The sequence below is a fragment of the Poecilia mexicana genome, unplaced genomic scaffold (genome assembly GCF_051168715.1).
Source record: "Poecilia mexicana isolate PSO_F unplaced genomic scaffold, ASM5116871v1 scaffold_2, whole genome shotgun sequence".
Taxonomy (NCBI): domain Eukaryota; kingdom Metazoa; phylum Chordata; class Actinopteri; order Cyprinodontiformes; family Poeciliidae; genus Poecilia; species Poecilia mexicana.
The window spans coordinates 57,813,645-57,833,880 of NW_028263371.1; the positions used below are offsets into that span (position 1 = coordinate 57,813,645).

A 20,236-nucleotide genomic window follows, 5' to 3' on the forward strand; every position below is an offset into this window, starting at 1 on the left:
TTTTTCATTTTTACCTGTGAAAGGTATTGCCAGCCCATCCAGTTTGTACTTTAAAATGATTGAAACAATTTCAAGCAGGACATGAAGTACTACTGCCACATTCAAGATGGCGGCAACTTAATGTAGGACTCAGTGACCAGTGAGCCGTCTCTAATAAAATATACATTATTATTAATATAATTATCTGACCCGGTTTTGGGTTTTGTGTTCTGTCTGTTCTGCAGGTGAACCTGCTGGGCCTGGACCTCCTGTCGGCTCTGGTGACCCGGCTCCAGGACCGGTTCAGAACCCATATCGGAACGGGTGAGTCTCTCTGCTGCGATGCCTCTGCTGGTTCCGACCCATGTCTAGCCAGTTCTCCTTCTGTTCCAGTTCTGCCAAGCCTGATGGACCGGCTGGGAGATGCCAGGGACCAGGTGAGGGAGCAGGACCAGGTTCTGTTGCTGAAGATAATGGAGCAGGCCGCCTCCCCTCAGGTAGTCCAAACCCGGTCCGGTTCCCCCTGCTGGCATCAACCTGGATGGGTCTGGACAGGGAGCGGTTCTGTTGGACGGCTGTTCTGGTTAAACTGGGAATTGAATCTGGAGAAAAGTTCTGATAAAGTTCTCAGAACCTTTGAACCCAGTTTGGTTCTGATGGATTGATGACAGGAAGTTAGGTTAGAGAGAAAGAGGAGGCCATGACATAGCAAGAATGGAGCCCTAACAGAACCGAGCCCTAACGGACCCGTCTGTGTCTGGTTCTGCTGGTTCTGGTGGAGTTCAGTGCTGACGTGGACCTGTGGTTCTGGTTCCAGTACGTCTGGGACCGGATGCTGGGAGGCTTCAAGCATAAGAACAACCGGACCAGAGAGGGAGTGTGCCTATGTCTCATCGCCACGCTGAACACGTGAGCAGAACCAGAACCAGAACCACAACCTGAGGAACACACCAGGCCCAACTTGTTTCTGTTCCAGGTCCGGAGCCCAAGGCCTGACGCTGAGCAAGATCGTCCCGCACATCTGCAGCCTGCTGGGAGACCCCACGGCCCAGGTGACATCATCACTGACATCATCACTGACATCATAAGAGCTCTTCTCCCTGGGTGGCCTGGCTGCTGGGGGACCCCTGGCCCAGCCCATTCTGGCCGCCTTGACGGTCGGTAGTGAACACAGCGACTGAGTTGTTTCTGCCAGTTTCTTCATGGCTTCATTTGTCTGTGAACGCAGCTCACCTGGTTGGGCTCATAGACGGAGGGCTTCACAGAAGCTAGCTTAGAAACCGACCCGTACCTCCTCCCTCCTGAGGAGTTGATCCGACTGTGCTTGAATTCACACCACATGATTTAATATGTCATAAATGACGTTTGCTCTTAAACTGGAGCAGCATTACAGATGCTAACCAGTTTCCTTTTCATGTATCCTAAGCTACATGAATGTGGGGCATCCTTCTTCATAATGTGATAGTTGATGTTTCTAATCACTCATTTCTTCAGGAGACCAAAGAGTGGGATCCGGTGAATGCTGGTTCTGTCTCAGGTCCAGAACTCTGATGACTGATTCTGACCCACTCTCTGGTTCTGCAGGTCCGGGATGGCGCCATGAGCTGCCTGGTGGAGATCTACCGCCATGTTGGGGAGCGGGTGAGGCTGGACCTCAGCAAGAAGGGCCTTCCCCAGTCACGGTACGCAAGGCCGCCGGCCGGGCCGCCATCTGGTCCGGTCTGCTCTATGGCCTGCTCTGAGGCCAGAGAGTAGGGCTCCCCCTGGTGGAGTCAATGCGCACTGCAGCAGCCATAAAGAATGTTTTTTATCTTCTACCGTTTAGTTTCTGGTTTTCATCTTTAGATTTTCAGAATCTTTCCTTATTTTCAAGCTGCTTCAGGACCCAAAAGTTCACCAGGTTTGATTCTGAAAGTTCAGCTTTTTTTGGCTTTTATGAGGCAGAACAACACAAAGGTTCAAGAAAAATGATAAAAATCTTAAAGGTGTGTTTTGCATTTAATAAATGTATGGCAGGATTAGGGTTAATGCTGCATTCAGATATTTCTTCGTAAACTAGTTTAAATGATGAATCGTCTTCATTCTGCTCCAGGATGGCCGTCATCATTAGGAGAGAGACGCGATCGATCTGATCCGTCTCTCTCCTCTTCCTCAGGTTGAACGTCATCTTCAGCAGGTTTGATGAAGTCCAGAGATCCGGGAACATGATGCCGTCTTCTGGTTCTGGTGAGTTCTTGTCTGCGTTTCCGGTTCTAGTTCTCAGATGGAGGAAGAGAAGAGGGAGGGATGGGTTCCCCCTAGCAACGGGTTTCTGCCAGAGCAGATCCATGAAGACTGGGCTCAGTGAACCCGGCACCAACACAGTGGGCGGTCCAACAGCCTCAGCGCTGGATTGGACCGAACCTTTAAAGCAGGGGTCACCAACTCCAGTCCTCCAGGGTTAACATCCTGTAACTTTTAGATTCACCTCTGCTCCAAAATATCTGAATCCCTCACCAGCATTCATTCCTCTCTGCAATAGGCTGGAAACGAGCAGCTCATTTGATCCAGGTGTGTTTGAGCAGAGATGCATCTAAAAGTTACAGGATGGTAACTGGAGGACTGGAGTTGGTGACCCCTGGTCTAAACACTGTATTTGATGAACAACAAAGGAGTAGCTACTAAACAAAACACTTTAGGAAAACAGAAAAATGAATATAGTAATTTAATTTTCTACTTCAAGAATCATAGCTAAGCATATAAATATGCTGGGTCATCAAATTCCATTCTAGGTGATATTTCTTTTCATTTTCCTTTGAAATGTGACCAGCAGCTTGTTTTCAGATCCACTGGCTGATTATTTCTTTACCACCCTAATTTATTTTCATTGTATTTTTGGTGTTTGTCTTTAAAACTCTATAGTTGGTCTTTTAGTATTGTCAACAATGCTGAGTCATGTTCTACATTTTTTGAACATATTTAATTTGAAACTCGCTGGTTTCAGTCAGAGCAGAGAAGTCAGGTGACCTGCTCTACAGGTCACCTGACTGTAGAGCAGTCAGGTGACCTGTAGGTTAGGTCGCCTTTATGGGCGAGGCTGTTTAACAAGCCTCGCCCATAAACAGGCTGCGCCTCCTTATCAGGAGTCTTTAACCTCCAGCTTCATCATCATCATCATCATTACACACAGAGGAGGCCTTAGCTTACACACACACTCACACACTCCGTGCTGGTGCTCCATCAGACGGAACGCAGGAGTCATGCTGAAGAAGGCGATGTGTCCCCATGAGAACAGCAGCTCTTCCTCTCTGTTGGCACTGGTTCCACAGGTTCTACTGGTTCCACAGGTTCTACTGGTTCCACTGGTTCCACAGGTTCTACTGGTTCCACAGGTTCTACTGGTTCCACAGGTTCTACTGGTTCCACAGGTTCTACTGGTTCCACTGGTTCCACAGGTTCTACTGGTTCCACAGGTTCTACTGGTTCCACTGGTTCCACAGGTTCTACTGGTTCCACAGGTTCTACTGGTTCCACAGGTTCTACTGGTTCTACTGGTTCCACTGGTTCCACAGGTTCTACTGGTTCCACAGGTTCTACTGGTTCCACTGGTTCCACAGGTTCTACTGGTTCCACAGGTTCTACTGGTTCCACAGGTTCTACTGGTTCTACTGGTTCCACTGGTTCCACAGGTTCTACTGGTTCCACTGGTTCCACAGGTTCTACTGGTTCCACAGGTTCTACTGGTTCCACTGGTTCCACAGGTTCTACTGGTTCCACAGGTTCTACTGGTTCCACTGGTTCCACAGGTTCTACTGGTTCCACAGGTTCTACTGGTTCTACTGGTTCCACTGGTTCCACAGGTTCTGGTGGTTCCACTAGTTCTACTGGTTCTATTGGTTCTACTGGTTCCACTGGTTCTACTGGTTCTACTGGTTCTACTGGTTCCACTGGTTCCACAGGTTCTACTGGTTCTGGTGGTTCCACTGGTTCTACTGGTTCCACTGGTTCTACTGGTTCCACTGGTTCCACAGGTTCTACTGGTTCCACAGGTTCTACTGGTTCCACTGGTTCCACAGGTTCTACTGGTTCCACAGGTTCTACTGGTTCCACTGGTTCCACAGGTTCTACTGGTTCCACTGGTTCCACTGGTTCCACAGGTTCTACTGGTTCCACAGGTTCTACTGGTTCCACAGGTTCTACTGGTTCTACTGGTTCCACTGGTTCCACAGGTTCTACTGGTTCTACTGGTTCCACAGGTTCTACTGGTTCCACAGGTTCTACTGGTTCCACTGGTTCTACTGGTTCTGGTGGTTCCACTGGTTCTACTGGTTCTATTGGTTCCAATGGTTCTATTGGTTCTACTGGTTCCACTGGTTCCACAGGTTCTGGTGGTTCCACTGGTTCTACTGGTTCTACTGGTTCCACTGGTTCTACTGGTTCTGGTGGTTCCACAGGTTCTGGTGGTTCCACTGGTTCTACTGGTTCTGGTGGTTCCACTGGTTCTACTGGTTCCACTGGTTCTACTGGTTCCGCTGGTTCCACAGGTTCTGGTGGTTCCACTGGTTCTACTGGTTCTGGTGGTTCCACTGGTTCTACTGGTTCAATTGGTTCGAATGGTTCTACTGGTTCTACTGGTTCCACTGGTTCCACTGGTTCTATTGGTTCCACTGGTTCCACAGGTTCTGGTGGTTCCACTGGTTCTACTGGTTCAATTGGTTCCACTGGTTCTACTGGTTCTACTGGTTCCACTGGTTCTACTGGTTCCGCTGATTCCACAGGTTCTGGTGGTTCCACTGGTTCTACTGGTTCTGGTGGTTCCACTGGTTCTACTGGTTCTACTGGTTCCACTGGTTCTATTGGTTCCACTGGTTCCACTGGTTCCACAGGTTCTGGTGGTTCCACTGGTCCTACTGGTTCTATTGGTTCTACTGGTTCTACTGGTTCAATTGGTTCCAATGGTTCTACTGGTTCTACTGGTTCCACTGGTTCTATTGGTTCCACTGGTTCCACTGGTTCCACAGGTTGTGGTGGTTCCACTGGTTCTACTGGTTCTATTGGTTCTACTGGTTCTACTGGTTCAATTGGTTCCACTGGTTCTACTGGTTCTACTGGTTCCACTGGTTCCACTGGTTCCACAGGTTCTGGTGGTTCCACTGGTTCTACTGGTTCTATTGGTTCTACTGGTTCCACTGGTTTACTGGTTCTATTGGTTCCACTGGTTCTACTGGTTCCACTGGTTCCAATGGTTCCACTGGTTCTACTGGTTCCACAGGTTCTACTGGTTCTACTGCTTCCACAGGTTCTACTGGTTCCACTGGTTCTATTGGTTCTACTGGTTCTGGTGGTCCCACTGGTTCCAATGGTTCCACTGGTTCTACTGGTTCCACTGGTTCCACAGGTTCTGGTGGTTCCACTGGTTCTATTGGTTCCACTGGTTCTATTGGTTCCACTGGTTCCACTGGTTCTACTGCTTCCACAGGTTCTACTGGTTCCACTGGTTCTACTGGTTCTACTGGTTCTGGTGGTCCCACTGGTTCCAATGGTTCCACTGGTTCTACTGGTTCCACTGGTTCTATTGGTTCCACTGGTTCTACTGGTTCTATTGGTTCCACTGGTTCCACTGGTTCTACTGGTTCTACTGGTTCCATTGGTTCCAGTGGTTCTACTGGTTCTCGTGGTTCCACTGGTTCCAATGGTTCTACTGGTTCTACTGGTTCCACTGGTTTACTGGTTCTATTGGTTCCACTGGTTCTACTGGTTCCACAGGTTCTACTGGTTCTACTGGTTCCACAGGTTCTACTGGTTCCACTGGTTCCACTGGTTCTATTGGTTCCACTGGTTCTATTGGTTCCACTGGTTCTACTGGTTCTGGTGGTTCCACTGGTTCCAATGGTTCTACTGGTTCCACTGGTTCCACTGGTTCTATTGGTTCCACTGGTTCCACAGGTTCTGGTGGTTCCACTGGTTCTACTGGTTCTATTGGTTCTACTGGTTCCACTGGTTTACTGGTTCTATTGGTTCCACTGGTTCTACTGGTTCCACTGGTTCCAATGGTTCCACTGGTTCTAATGGTTCCACAGGTTCTACTGGTTCTACTGCTTCCACAGGTTCTACTGGTTCTACTGGTTCTACTGGTTCTACTGGTTCTGGTGGTCCCACTGGTTCCAATGGTTCCACTGGTTCTACTGGTTCCACTGGTTCTATTGGTTCCACTGGTTCTATTGGTTCCACTGGTTCTACTGGTTCTATTGGTTCCACTGGTTCCACTGGTTCCACTGGTTCTACTGGTTCCACTGGTTCCACTGGTTCTATTGGTTCCACTGGTTCCACAGGTTCTGGTGGTTCCACTGGTTCTACTGGTTCTATTGGTTCTCCTGGTTCCACAGGTTCTACTGGTTCTACTGGTTCCACAGGTTCTACTGGTTCCACTGGTTCTACTGGTTCTGGTGGTTCCACTGGTTCTACTGGTTCTATTGGTTCCACTGGTTCTACTGGTTCCACTGGTTCCAATGGGTCCACTGGTTCTACTGGTTCCACAGGTTCTGGTGGTTCCACTGGTTCTATTGGTTCCACTGGTTCCACTGGTTCCACAGGTTCTGGTGGTTCCACTGGTTCTACTGGTTCCACTGGTTCTATTGGTTCCACTGGTTCTACTGGTTCCACTGGTTCTATTGGTTCCACTGGTTCTACTGGTTCCACTGGTTCTATTGGTTCCACTGGTTCCACTGGTTCCACAGGTTCTGGTGGTTCCACTGGTTCTATTGGTTCCACTGGTTCCACAGGTTCTGGTGGTTCCACTGGTTCTACTGGTTCCACTGGTTCTATTGGTTCCACTGGTTCTACTGGTTCCACTGGTTCTATTGGTTCCACTGGTTCTACTGGTTCCACTGGTTCTATTGGTTCCACTGGTTCCACTGGTTCCACAGGTTCTGGTGGTTCCACTGGTTCTATTGGTTCCACTGGTTCTATTGGTTCCACTGGTTCCACTGGTTCCACAGGTTCTGGTGGTTCCACTGGTTCTACTGGTTCCATTGGTTCTACTGGTTCTACTGGTTCTACTGGTTCTACTGGTTCTGGTGGTCCCACTGGTTCCAATGGTTCCACTGGTTCTACTGGTTCCACTGGTTCCACAGGTTCTGGTGGTTCCACTGGTTCTATTGGTTCCACTGGTTCTATTGGTTCCACTGGTTCTACTGGTTCTATTGGTTCCACTGGTTCCACTGGTTCCACTGGTTCTACTGGTTCCACTGGTTCCACTGGTTCTATTGGTTCCACTGGTTCCACAGGTTCTGGTGGTTCCACTGGTTCTACTGGTTCTATTGGTTCTCCTGGTTCCACAGGTTCTACTGGTTCTACTGGTTCCACAGGTTCTACTGGTTCCACTGGTTCTACTGGTTCTGGTGGTTCCACTGGTTCTACTGGTTCTATTGGTTCCACTGGTTCTACTGGTTCCACTGGTTCCAATGGGTCCACTGGTTCTACTGGTTCCACAGGTTCTGGTGGTTCCACTGGTTCTATTGGTTCCACTGGTTCCACTGGTTCCACAGGTTCTGGTGGTTCCACTGGTTCTACTGGTTCCACTGGTTCTATTGGTTCCACTGGTTCTACTGGTTCCACTGGTTCTATTGGTTCCACTGGTTCTACTGGTTCCACTGGTTCTATTGGTTCCACTGGTTCCACTGGTTCCACAGGTTCTGGTGGTTCCACTGGTTCTATTGGTTCCACTGGTTCCACTGGTTCCACAGGTTCTGGTGGTTCCACTGGTTCTATTGGTTCCACTGGTTCTATTGGTTCCACTGGTTCCACTGGTTCCACAGGTTCTGGTGGTTCCACTGGTTCTACTGGTTCCATTGGTTCTACTGGTTCTACTGGTTCCACTGGTTCTACTGGTTCTGGTGGTTCCACAGGTTCTGGTGGTTCCACTGGTTCTACTGGTTCTATTGGTTCCACTGGTTCTACTGGTTCCACTGGTTCCAATGGGTCCACTGGTTCTACTGGTTCCACAGGTTCTGGTGGTTCCACTGGTTCTATTGGTTCCACTGGTTCCACTGGTTCCACAGGTTCTGGTGGTTCCACTGGTTCTACTGGTTCCACTGGTTCTATTGGTTCCACTGGTTCTACTGGTTCCACTGGTTCTATTGGTTCCACTGGTTCTACTGGTTCCACTGGTTCTATTGGTTCCACTGGTTCCACTGGTTCCACAGGTTCTGGTGGTTCCACTGGTTCCACTGGTTCTATTGGTTCTACTGGTTCCACTGGTTCCACAGGTTCTGGTGGTTCCACTGGTTCTATTGGTTCCACTGGTTCTATTGGTTCCACTAGTTCCACTGGTTCCACAGGTTCTGGTGGTTCCACTGGTTCTACTGGTTCCATTGGTTCTACTGGTTCTACTGGTTCCACTGGTTCTACTGGTTCTGGTGGTTCCACAGGTTCTGGTGGTTCCACTGGTTCTACTGGTTCTGGTGGTTCTACTGGTTCCACTGGTTCTACTGGTTCTGCTGGTTCCACAGGTTCTGGTGTTTCCACTGGTTCTACTGGTTCTGGTGGTTCTACTGGTTCTACTGGTTCCATTGGTTCCACTGGTTCTACTGGTTCTGGTGGTTCCACTGGTTCCAATGGTTCTACTGGTTCTACTGGTTCCACTGGTTTACTGGTTCTATTGGTTCCACTGGTTCTACTGGTTCCACAGGTTCTACTGGTTCTACTGGTTCCACAGGTTCTACTGGTACCACTGGTTCTACTGGTTCTATTGGTTCTACTGGTTCTGGTGGTTCCACTGGTTCCAATGGTTCCACTGGTTCTACTGGTTCCACTGGTTCCACTGGTTCTACTGGTTCTATTGGTTCCACTGGTTCCACTGGTTCTATTGGTTCCACTGGTTCTACTGGTTCTATTGGTTCCACTGGTTCCACTGGTTCTACTGGTTCTGGTGTTTCCACTGGTTCCAATGGTTCCACTGGTTCTATTGGTTCCACTGGTTCCACTGGTTCCACAGGTTCTGGTGGTTCCACTGGTTCCACTGGTTCCACAGGTTCTGGTGGTTCCACTGGTTCCACTGGTTCCACTGGTTCTACTGGTTCCACAGGTTCTACTGGTTCCACTGGTTCTATTGGTTCCACTGGTTCCACTGGTTCCAATGGTTCCACTGGTTCTACTGGTTCTGTTGGTTCCACTGGTTCTACTGGTTCCACTGGTTCCAATGGTTCCACTGGTTCTACTGGTTCTACTGGTTCTGTTGGTTCCACAGGTTCTACTGGTTCCACAGGTTCTGGTGGTTCCACTGGTTCCACAGGTTCCGATGGTTCCACTGGTTCTACTGGTTCTGGTGGTTCTACTGGTTCCGGTGGTTCCACAGGTTCCGGTGGTTCTACTGGTTCCACTGGTTCTACTGGTTCTGTTGGTTCCACAGGTTCTACTGGTTCCACAGGTTCTGGTGGTTCCACTGGTTCCACAGGTTCCGGTGGTTCCACTGGTTCTACTGGTTCCACAGGTTCTACTGGTTCCGGTGGTTCCACAGGTTCCGGTGGTTCTACTGGTTCCACTGGTTCCACTGGTTCCACTGGTTCCACAGGTTCTGGTGGTTCCACTGGTTCCACTGGTTCCACAGGTTCTGGTGGTTCCACTGGTTCTACTGGTTCCACTGGTTCCACAGGTTCTGGTGGTTCCACTGGTTCTACTGGTTCCACTGGTTCCACAGGTTCCGGTGGTTCCACTGGTTCTACTGGTTGTGGTGGTTCCACTGGTTCTACTGGTTCCACAGGTTCTACTGGTTCCACTGGTTCTACTGGTTCCACTGGTTCTACTGGTTCTACTGGTTCCACAGGTTCTACTGGTTCCACAGGTTCTACTGGTTCCACAGGTTCTACTGGTTCCACTGGTTCCGGTGGTTCTACTGGTTCCACTGGTTCCACAGGTTCTGGTGGTTCCACTGGTTCCACTGGTTCTACTGGTTCTACTGGTTCCACAGGTTCTACTGGTTCCGGTGGTTCCACAGGTTCCGGTGGTTCTACTGGTTCCACTGGTTCCACAGGTTCTGGTGGTTCCACTGGTTCTACTGGTTCCACTGGTTCTACTGGTTCTACTGGTTCCACAGGTTCTACTGGTTCCACAGGTTCCACTGGTTCCACTGGTTCCACTGGTTCCGATGGTTCCACTGGTTCTACTGGTTCCACAGGTTCTACTGGTTCCACAGGTTCTGCTGGTTCCACTGGTTCCGATGGTTCCACTGGTTCTACTGGTTCTACTGGTTCCACAGGTTCTACTGGTTCCACAGGTTCTACTGGTTCCACTGGTTCTGCTGCTTGTGGTTCATTTTCTCGCTCTGGCTGGTGCCGGGTCAACAGGCTGCTGGACCGGGCCGGTTCGGTCCGGTTGTGGTTAGAACCGGTCTGCTTTATCGGCCTCTGATGAGCCACTGCTTCTTCTTCTGCAGATAAAAACTTTGAGGATGAAGACTCTGTGGACGGAGGCCGGTCCTCTTCATCATCCTCCTCCAAGGCGCCTCCTAGTGGACGGAGGGCGGTGGTGAGCTCTGTGAGAAGACCCAGCTCTGCTTCGTCCACCAAGTCCACAGGTGAGGGACACATCCAGCAGGGCGGGTGGACGGGGACATCCGTCCCCGTCCACCCGCCCTGCTGACTGTCTCTGCTCGTGTCTTCCTGTGCTGAAGGAAAGGAGGCGGCTGCTGGAGCCGTTGATGAAAACGACTTTGTGAAGGCGTTTGAGGACGTCCCGTCAGTCCAGGTGTGTCCAGTTCTGATCGTCTCCATGATAAGTCCCCCAACTGGACCTGAAATTGTTCCAGAAATTATGGAACAATTTATTAACAATAAAAGATCATTTTGCTGTTTGAAGACAATTTGCTACTAACATAATGATAACTGCAATAATGCAAGTCAATCGTCTCATAGGTGAGGGAAACCTCAGGTGTGATGTCATCTGATGTTGACAGGGATGTAAATAAACAGGAAGTAGCGGTTGCTAACTACATAGACATAATATAAGGATAGACCCTCATGGACCGCTCTCGCCTATTGTCGCTGACGAGATTTAGGGCGGCCATCTTGGAGCGGTACACCACTCCACTCAGCGTTATGTGTTTAGCAGCACAATGACGTATCAGCGCATTTAATCGATCATAACACACTTTGTTACTGTAAACCATATTCAAACATCTATCAAAGCTACATTTATAAACAATTGTATTTTTTAAGTATGTTTTTAATACATAGTTCATCATATTTAAATATGCTTAGTGGCTATAACAATAGAATAGGAATGGAATATTCTGATATCGATGTATGAAGAGCATATTACAAAGCACACAGCCGTTCATAATTTATTTAATACATTATTTAGTAATATCAATATATATTTATTTAACTGTACAAACATTAATAAATAAAGATTAATAATGAATAATATATATATAAATATATAATATATAATATGTTTTTCAGCCAACGAGTCCAAAATCCAGTGAGATTCATCCTGCAGTGAATCCGTCTCTCTTTATAGATTTCTCCCTCTTCTTCCTCACATCGTGTCTTTAGGAAATTTTCAAAACAAAAGCAGAAGATTTAGGATGTATCTTACTTTTGACAGAGTGAAAGAATATAAATAATAGTCTTTACCACCTGTGTAAACTTTGCCGGTGAATGTTATAACACATAATATAAGTTTTATAATATGTGTTATATTGTTTCATTTCTAATATAGGCCCTTGTGTCAGATAATCTAAGTCAATGTTAGAGAATAATTAGTTTTTTTAGATGTACAGAATCTCAGTTAGCCTTCATAGCGGGGCTGAACCCGTATTACACCAAGCACTGTAGCTAATATTAGCTGGTATCTCGCCGGTGGACATAAATACAGTAAAGTAATATTCTAATCACAATATATACACAATAATATGTCCATCTTACTTGTGAAATGTTGTCTGTGGAGCCCTCACATCAATAATCCATCGACCAGAACAACAATATCCTCAGTGCTGAGGCATCTTCTGCTGTTTTGGTTGAGCAAAGTAGGAGGGTATACGGCTCCAAGATGGCCGCCGTGTTTCCTGCGCTGGAGCGGCCAATGCGGGGTCTACTCTTATAGTATGTCTATGGCTAACTAGTGTGGACCAGGAAGATTCTCGTCCCCAAACTGGAGGTCTGGTGCCTCTGGTATAGCTCAGACCCACCAGCAGATGGCAGCGTTCGCTACGTCAGTCCGTTTCCTCTTAGAGTGTCTTTAAAAGATGTTGATGAAAACATGCCGTGGGACGAGACGCTGCGCCTGGGAAGTAACTGAGGTCAGAGGTCACTTCAGACTCTAGAAGGGGATGGGTCGGCGGAGGTCGACCCATCCCCCAAAAAGGTTTTGGGAGTGAAAACCTTTGGCAGGAGAGCCGCTCTGACTGGGTTGTGCTTGGTGTGCAGTTCTACTCCAACAGGGAGCTGGAGGACCAGCTGACCAAGATCCGAGATGTTCTGTCTGACGACAAACACGACTGGGAGCAGCGCGTGGTGGCGGTATGTCCTCCGACCTCCGCCAGGCCGCCCACCGATGAGCCCGGCTGACTCTTCTGTTCTGTTGCAGCTCAAGAAGGTCCGTTCTCTTGTCCTGGCCGGAGCGCCAGACCACGACGGCTTCCCGCACCAGCTGCGGCTGCTGGAAGCGCCGCTGAAGCTGTCGGCCAAAGACCTGCGCTCCCAGGTGGTCCGTGAAGCCTGCATCACACTGGGGTGAGACGCTGCTAAAACGCCTCTGGCCCTTTAAGACGATGTTAAAACGCCTCTGGCCCTTTAAGACGATGTTGAAACGCCTCTGGCCCTTTAAGACGATGTTAAAACGCCTCTGGCCCTTTAAGACAATGTTAAAACGCCTCTGGCCCTTTAAGACGATGTTGAAACACCTCTGGCCCTTTAAGAACCTGTTAAACACCTCTGGCCCTTTAAGAACCTGTTAAACGCCTCTGGCCCTTTAAGAACCTGTTAAACGCCTCTGGCCCTTTAAGAACCTGTTAAACGCCTCTGGCCCTTTAAGAACCTGTTAAACGACTTCCGGGTGAGCAAGCAAGATGGCGACAGCTTAACCAGTGGCTCCCCGACAAATTTAAAAAAAAGCAAGAGTTACATAATGTAAGATATAAGATAAACTTAAAAGTGATCCAGAATGCCCAAATCCAAATCAAGGAGCACTCTGTTGTCCAGAAAATCAATGTTAAGAGAAGAAGAAACGAACGAAGAAGGTATGGCTTGCCTCTCGGACTCGGAAGCATCATTAGCAGCTAACGACTCAGCTAACGAGACAGTTAATCTACAAACTATTCTCCAAGAGCTAAGAGAATCACGTCGAGAAAACGGTGAAGGGTTCCGAGTGGTTAAAGAGGAAATAAAGAACGTAAATAGAAGGCTGGACGAGGCTGAGACACGCATCTTGGAAGCGGAGAACAAAATTCAGCAGTTGGAAGAGATAGCTATGAAGCTAAGTAAAGTACACGACGAGTTCGAGGCTAAGCTGGTGGAGCTCGAGGGGAGATCGAGAAGGGACAATTTGAGGCTCCATGGCATTGTAGAGGGCTCTGAAGATGGCTCATCGTCCATCTCAGCCTTCATAGACAATCTACTCCGAGACAAACTGGACATTCCGACATCAATTGATTTGAACATTGAAAGAGCACACCGCTCTCTAGGACCCAGAGCTCCGCCTGAAGCCCCCCCTCGTTCCATAATAGTCAAGTTCGGCACTTCTAAGATAAAAGACGAAATACTAAAACGAGCATGGCAAAAGAAAGGCTTCACAGTGGCGGGGAGAAAAGTCATAGTGGACCACGATTATGCTCCAGACGTGTTAAAATGGCGACGTGAGTACAGTGAAGTGAAGCGGGTCCTCAAGGAAAAAAAGATCAAATTCCAAACACCGTTCCCGGCCAAGTTGAGAGTATTCTATGAGAACAACACGCGTGTCTACAACTCTGCAGCTGAAGCAACTAAAGACATGGCGAACCGAGGCTTCCAGATCACCGTTATCCAGCCATCGACGACGTTGGTAGACAAGATCAAGAGCACGATGTGGACCAAGACAGGAAAGAACGACAAAGACCAACGACAAAATGGAACTCGGGAGGGATACAAGAAAAAACTGGACGAGTTTAGAAGAGAATAAGCATAACCACAAGAGCGGATGGATCAAACACAGCAAAGGACTATTATTATTACTACACTTCTTATTACTTACCTTTTGATGTTATTCGAAGTCGGGGAACGCGCTTCCTAGAAATCGGATCGCTACAACCAGGTAACGTCACCACCAGAGGGCCCTTCTCAGCCACTGAGCCGCGCTGGCTTTCCCTCTTAATCGCTCACAAACTATAACACCGTTATGGTCATAAATAAGACCAAAGGAAAGGAAGTCTTTAAATGGATGTGTGTTAGCTTGTTCCACAAAGCTGAAATGTTTGATTTGTTCACAGTTGTTCTTTGTTTGGGTAGCTTAGGGTTGTCAATTATTTTACTCGCTCTGAATATCCAGCTATTTGCAAGCCATGACTTCAGTATCACCTCTTAGAATTACAACTTATAATGTAAATGGAGTCCACAATCCAATAAAAAGGGAGAAAATATTAAGAAAAATTAAAAAAGAAAAAGCAGAAGTAGTATTCCTCCAGGAAACTCACCTCTCTGAGAAAGAGCATAGTAAACTCAAAAGAATGGGCTTTACTCAGGTATTTAGTGCATCACATAAATCAGGTCGTAGAGGGGGGGTGGCAACTTTAATATCCCAAAGGGTCACATTTGAGTTGAGCCACGAATATAAAGACAAAGATGGTAGATACAACATTGTAGTGGGCAAGCTAGAGGGACAAGAGTTCACCTTTATCAATGTGTATGCCCCGCCTGGTTCAGATTGGTCATTTTATAAACATATCTTTGATATGATGATAACTAAATCACAAGGCATAGTGGTCTGTGGGGGAGACTTTAATGTAAGATTAAATCCTTCAGAAGATACCTCTAAACAACCCAGAGCTAATTGCAGCGTAGGTAGGAAGATTAGGAAGATGATCAAAGAACTAGGAATAAAAGACGTATGGCGCGAATTCAACCCCAGGAAAAGGGATTATACATTCTACTCTTCAGCTCATCATTTATACTCAAGAATTGACTACTTCTTTATGTACAACAAAGACCTAGACAGAGTTGAAAAATGTCATACTGGGCTGATGGATCTCTCAGATCATTGCCCACTTCACATAGAAGTAAATGTTAATAAATCAAAAAACCCGTTTATATGGAGACTTAACTCTAGTATACTCAAGGGCAAAATTAAAGAAGAGTTAAGGCAAGAAATTCAATTATATATGCAGGACAATGACAATGGAGAAGTCTCCCCTGTAATATTATGGGATGCCTGTAAAGCCGTCTTAAGAGGAAAAATAATTGCAAAATCATCTCTTTTAAAAAAAATTAAGCAAGAAAAATTAAAGAATTTGGAACAAGAGCTGACCGAACTAGAAAAGACAAATAAAAACAAGACAGAACTTAAAACTATAGAGAAAATAAAACAAATCAGAGACGAAATTAACCAAGAACTACAGTCCAATATACAGAAGAAACTTTTATTCCTAAAACAAAGTTACTATGAAATAAGCCCAAAATCATCAAAATTTTTAGCATACAGACTTAAAAAACAACAAGAGGAAAGAACTATATATAAAATTAAAGAACCAACAACTAATAAAGTTACCTATAAGAATATAGAAATAAGAAAAAGCTTTGAAAAATACTACCAAAAACTGTATGCTCTAAAAGAACAAGATGGATTGGAAAAAACCAATGCACTACTAAATGGGTTGCTGCTGCCCACTGTATCGAATGAACAAAATGAAATTCTGACCAAGAACATAACTATTCAAGAAATTGAAAAAGCAATAAATAAATTGAAACCTAACAAATCACCAGGACCAGATGGATTTAATGCCGATTGGTATAAGATCTATTTAAAAGATCTATCTCCCGTCCTTCTGAGAACATTCAACTGGGTTCTAAATGGGGGACAAATTCCCCCCTCCTGGAAGGAAACAATGATAACAGTTATTCCAAAAGAAGGCAAAGACAGACTAGACTGCTCAAATTACCGCCCAATCAGTCTACTTAATCAAGACTATAAAATCTTTACCTCCATACTAGCCAAAAGATTGGAGCTTATTCTCCCGGGGATAATAAATTTAGATCAGACTGGGTTCATAAAGAACAGACGTACAAGAGATAATATTAGAAGAACCCTTAACGTGATAAACCACATTAAAAAGACAGACAAACAAGCAATTATACTGGGTTTAGACGCGCAAAAAGCATTTGACACCGTGGACTGGTCATTCTTATTTATAGTCTTGTCAAAATTCAACTTTTCCAGCAAATTTATTAAGATAATTCAAGAACTGTATAATAAGCCTACAGGTAAGATTCGGATTAATGGGGGGTTGTCAGAAGAAATAAAAATTGAACGAGGGTGCAGACAAGGATGTTCCATATCCCCATTATTATTCGCCATATTTATTGAACCTTTAGCACAGTGGATTAGGCAAAACACCAAAATACATGGCATAAAGATAAATCATAAGGAACAAAAATTAGCGCTATTTGCGGACGATATATTAATTTATCTGGCGAGACCACGGGAGTCCCTCCCAGAATTACACAAAATCTTATTGGAGTATGGGAAATTTTCAGGTTACAAACTGAACTCCCACAAATCTCAAGTCTTGACTTTCAAATACTCACCAGGCAATATTGACAAAGAAAATTTCAAAATAAACTGGGACATGGACTCAATTAGATACCTGGGAGTGACCATCCCCAAAGACTTAAGAAAAATCCTCTCAGATAACTATAACCCTTTAATGACTAAAATAAAAAACGATATATCCAGATGGAACCTGATACCTTATTTGGGTCTTATGCATAGAGTAGAAGCTATCAAAATGATGATGCTGCCAAAACTGCTATACCTGTTTCAGACCCTACCAGCAGAACCACCCAAATGTATGTTTCAAGAAATTGACAAACTGATTTCGAGATTTATTTGGCAAGGGAAACAACCCAGGAACAGATTTAAAACTCTACAACTGAGTAAAAGTAAAGGAGGTCTTTCACTCCCAAACATGAGTGACTACTACAAAGCAGCACAAATAAACCCACTGGTAGAGATGTGTGACTCTTCATACACAGCGAAATGGAAGGAAATTGAATGTTCAAACAATGGTGTCCCCCTGAAAGCCGCAATTGGGAATATAGATTTAATAAAAGACCTTAAAGATCTCAATCCATGTACAGAAACATCACTGAGGACTTGGTCAAAATTAGTTAAAGAAAACAAAGAGTCCTGTTTGCCAATCAGATGGACAGCATACGATCAAGACTTTACACCAAATAAAACAGATAATACCTTTAAAAAGTGGACGGAAAAGGGCTTGGTAAAATATAATGATCTATACCACAAAGGCTGTCTGAGAACCTTTCATGATATTAAACAGAAATATGGTCTTGATAACAGAGATTTTTTTCGTTATCTACAAATCCGGCACTATTTAGAAAAATCAAATAAGGCTGATCCAGACAGAACATTTGTCGGCATATTAAATATTTTTCTAAAGCAGTATCAATCAATCTCCGTTAACAAATTAACATCCAAATTGTACAATGAAATACAAAACCTGAAAGGAGGGAATACACTATACATAAAAGAGAAATGGGAAAAAGAAGGGAACTACCAAATTCACACTGAGGACTGGATAGACATCTTGAACAACTGTTGGAAATGTACGTCATCACTAGTTTATAGGGAATTCGCCTGGAAGACCGTCACACGCTTCTTCAGAACACCAGCCCAGAGGGGCAGAAATTCAGATAATACATGCTGGAGATTATGTGGGTCGAAGTTAGCCGGGCATTTTCATATTTTTTGGAGCTGCCCCAAGCTTTCTTCTTACTGGAAGATAATCAAACAAAGTATGGAGACCATAACTGGGGCAAATTTTACGCCAAACTTTAATACTATGATCCTGGGTAAACGACCAAACTGTGTAAAGGGTTTCTATAAAACGTACATGTTCAACATAATGTTAATTGCTGGTAAAAAAGGAATCACTCGGAAATGGATGACTGACAAAATACCCACAATAGAAGACTGGATAAACATCATCCAAGACATTTGCAAAATGGAAGAACTGACATTCGCATTAAAACTGGAGCAAGACAGATTCGAAAGGTGTTGGACCCCCTGGCGGACTTTTTTGAGCACCAGATCTGATACTAATGAAAGTAATGCGACACCCACTGTTCCTTAGCTACTCTGTTCGGTTTTGACTACTTGTTTTACGGTTCGGAAAAATTATTCTGATGCGATACGGATTTGCTTAGACTTTCTCCTCCCCACTCTCTCTTGTGGAATTGAGGTGGAGGAGGATTAAATGAAAAAAAATGGAACAATTAAAACTGGAGCCGGGATGTTCACCTGAAATGGTATGCTTTATAGAACACTGTAACAAGCTGATTAGTAGAATGTATTTGATTGTACCATCTTCTGTGAACAAATGTGATGCATACCTTGTTGTTGTTCCCTAATAAATAAAATAATTAAAGTAAAGAACCTGTTAAACGCCTCTGGCCCTTTAAGAACCTGTTAAACGCCTCTGGCCCTTTAAGAACCTGTTAAAACGCCTCTGGCCCTTTAAGAACCTGTTAAACGCCTCTGGCCCTTTAAGAACCTGTTAAACGCCTCTGGCCCTTTAGGAACCTGTTAAACGCCTCTGGCCCTTTAAGAACCTGTTAAAACGCCTCTGGCCCTTTAAGACGATGTTGAAACGCCTCTGGCCCTTTAAGAACCTGTTAAACGCCTCTGGCCCTTTAAGAACCTGTTAAAACGCCTCTGGCCCTTTAAGACGATGTTGAAACGCCTCTGGCCCTTTAAGAACCTGTTAAACGCCTCTGGCCCTTTAAGAACCTGTTAAACGCCTCTGGCCCTTTAAGAACCTGTTAAACGCCTCTGGCCCTTTAAGAACCTGTTAAAACGCCTCTGACCCTTTAAGAACCTGTTAAACGCCTCTGGCCCTTTAAGAACCTGTTAAACGCCTCTGGCCCTTTAAGAACCTGTTAAACGCCTCTGGCCCTTTAAGAACCTGTTAAAACGCCTCTGGCCCTTTAAGAACCTGTTAAACGCCTCTGGCCCTTTAAGAACCTGTTAAACGCCTCTGGCCCTTTAAGAACCTGTTAAAACGCCTCTGGCCCTTTAAGACGATGTTGAAACGCCTCTGGCCCTTTAAGAACCTGTTAAACGCCTCTGGCCCTTTAAGAACCTGTTAAACGCCTCTGGCCCTTTAAGAACCTGTTAAAACGCCTCTGGCCCTTTAAGACGATGTTGAAACGCCTCTGGCCCTTTAAGAACCTGTTAAACGCCTCTGGCCCTTTAAGAACCTGTTAAACGCCTCTGGCCCTTTAAGAACCTGTTAAAACGCCTCTGGCCCTTTAAGACGATGTTGAAACGCCTCTGGCCCTTTAAGAAGGCCTCGCTGCAGGAGGCCTCTGATTAATGGTCCTCAGGCGTCATTAATTCCCTCCTGATTGCCTTCATGGCAGCTCTGACATTAACTGGGTCTGGAACTGATTAGGTTTCAGTTTGCTTCAGAACCGGTTCTGCCCGGCTGTGAAACTTCGATCCATCACCCAGATTGTAATTGAACCCAGATGAGGTGGAACCGAGCAGGTCTGCAGCTAAAGAGCAGCTGCTTGATGAATGAATCAGAGCTAAATGGGATCTGGTACCACCTGAGGCCGTCACAGGCTGGACTGGACCGACCGAACCGAACCAGCTTTTCAGGCGTGAGCTTTCAGAGCACACAGCCTGAATTGGGGAACTAAAGAAACGTTCAATAAGCAGATGGCCTGGAACCAGAATGAGCTCCTCAACTGGTTCTGGACCAGATCTGCTGGTTCTGCTGGTTCTCTGGTGTCTGGTTTCTCCAAGACTGTTCTGCAGCAGTGGGTCGGCCGGTACCGTCCAGCTTGTCCCTGATGGACAGAAAGGAGCAAGGTCTTTAACCGTGTCTCTGTGTCCACCAGACATCTGTCCTCCGTCCTGCGGAACAAGTTTGACCACGGAGCGGAGAGCGTGATGCCAACTCTGCTCAACCTGGTACCAAACAGCGCCAAGGTCATGGCCACGTCCGGAGCGGCCGCCATCCGCCTCATTCTCAGGGTGAGACTCCGCCCCAGCGGGACGTCTCAGTCCT

General features: G+C 46.1%; 1 protein-coding gene across 1 annotated transcript in view; it reads left to right on the top strand.

The window, feature by feature from the left end:
• clasp1a (cytoplasmic linker associated protein 1a) overlaps positions 1 to 20,236 on the top strand; it is a 63,987-nt gene that overhangs the window by 8,863 nt on the left and 34,888 nt on the right. The window contains exons 3-13 of the mRNA XM_088003673.1: positions 225 to 303; positions 373 to 476; positions 797 to 888; positions 956 to 1,031; positions 1,564 to 1,661; positions 2,135 to 2,205; positions 10,391 to 10,531; positions 10,628 to 10,701; positions 12,384 to 12,476; positions 12,544 to 12,689; positions 20,067 to 20,202. Coding sequence (XP_087859799.1) covers positions 225 to 303; positions 373 to 476; positions 797 to 888; positions 956 to 1,031; positions 1,564 to 1,661; positions 2,135 to 2,205; positions 10,391 to 10,531; positions 10,628 to 10,701; positions 12,384 to 12,476; positions 12,544 to 12,689; positions 20,067 to 20,202 — 1,110 coding nt within the window. The remainder of the gene's footprint in view (positions 1 to 224; positions 304 to 372; positions 477 to 796; positions 889 to 955; positions 1,032 to 1,563; positions 1,662 to 2,134; positions 2,206 to 10,390; positions 10,532 to 10,627; positions 10,702 to 12,383; positions 12,477 to 12,543; positions 12,690 to 20,066; positions 20,203 to 20,236) is intronic.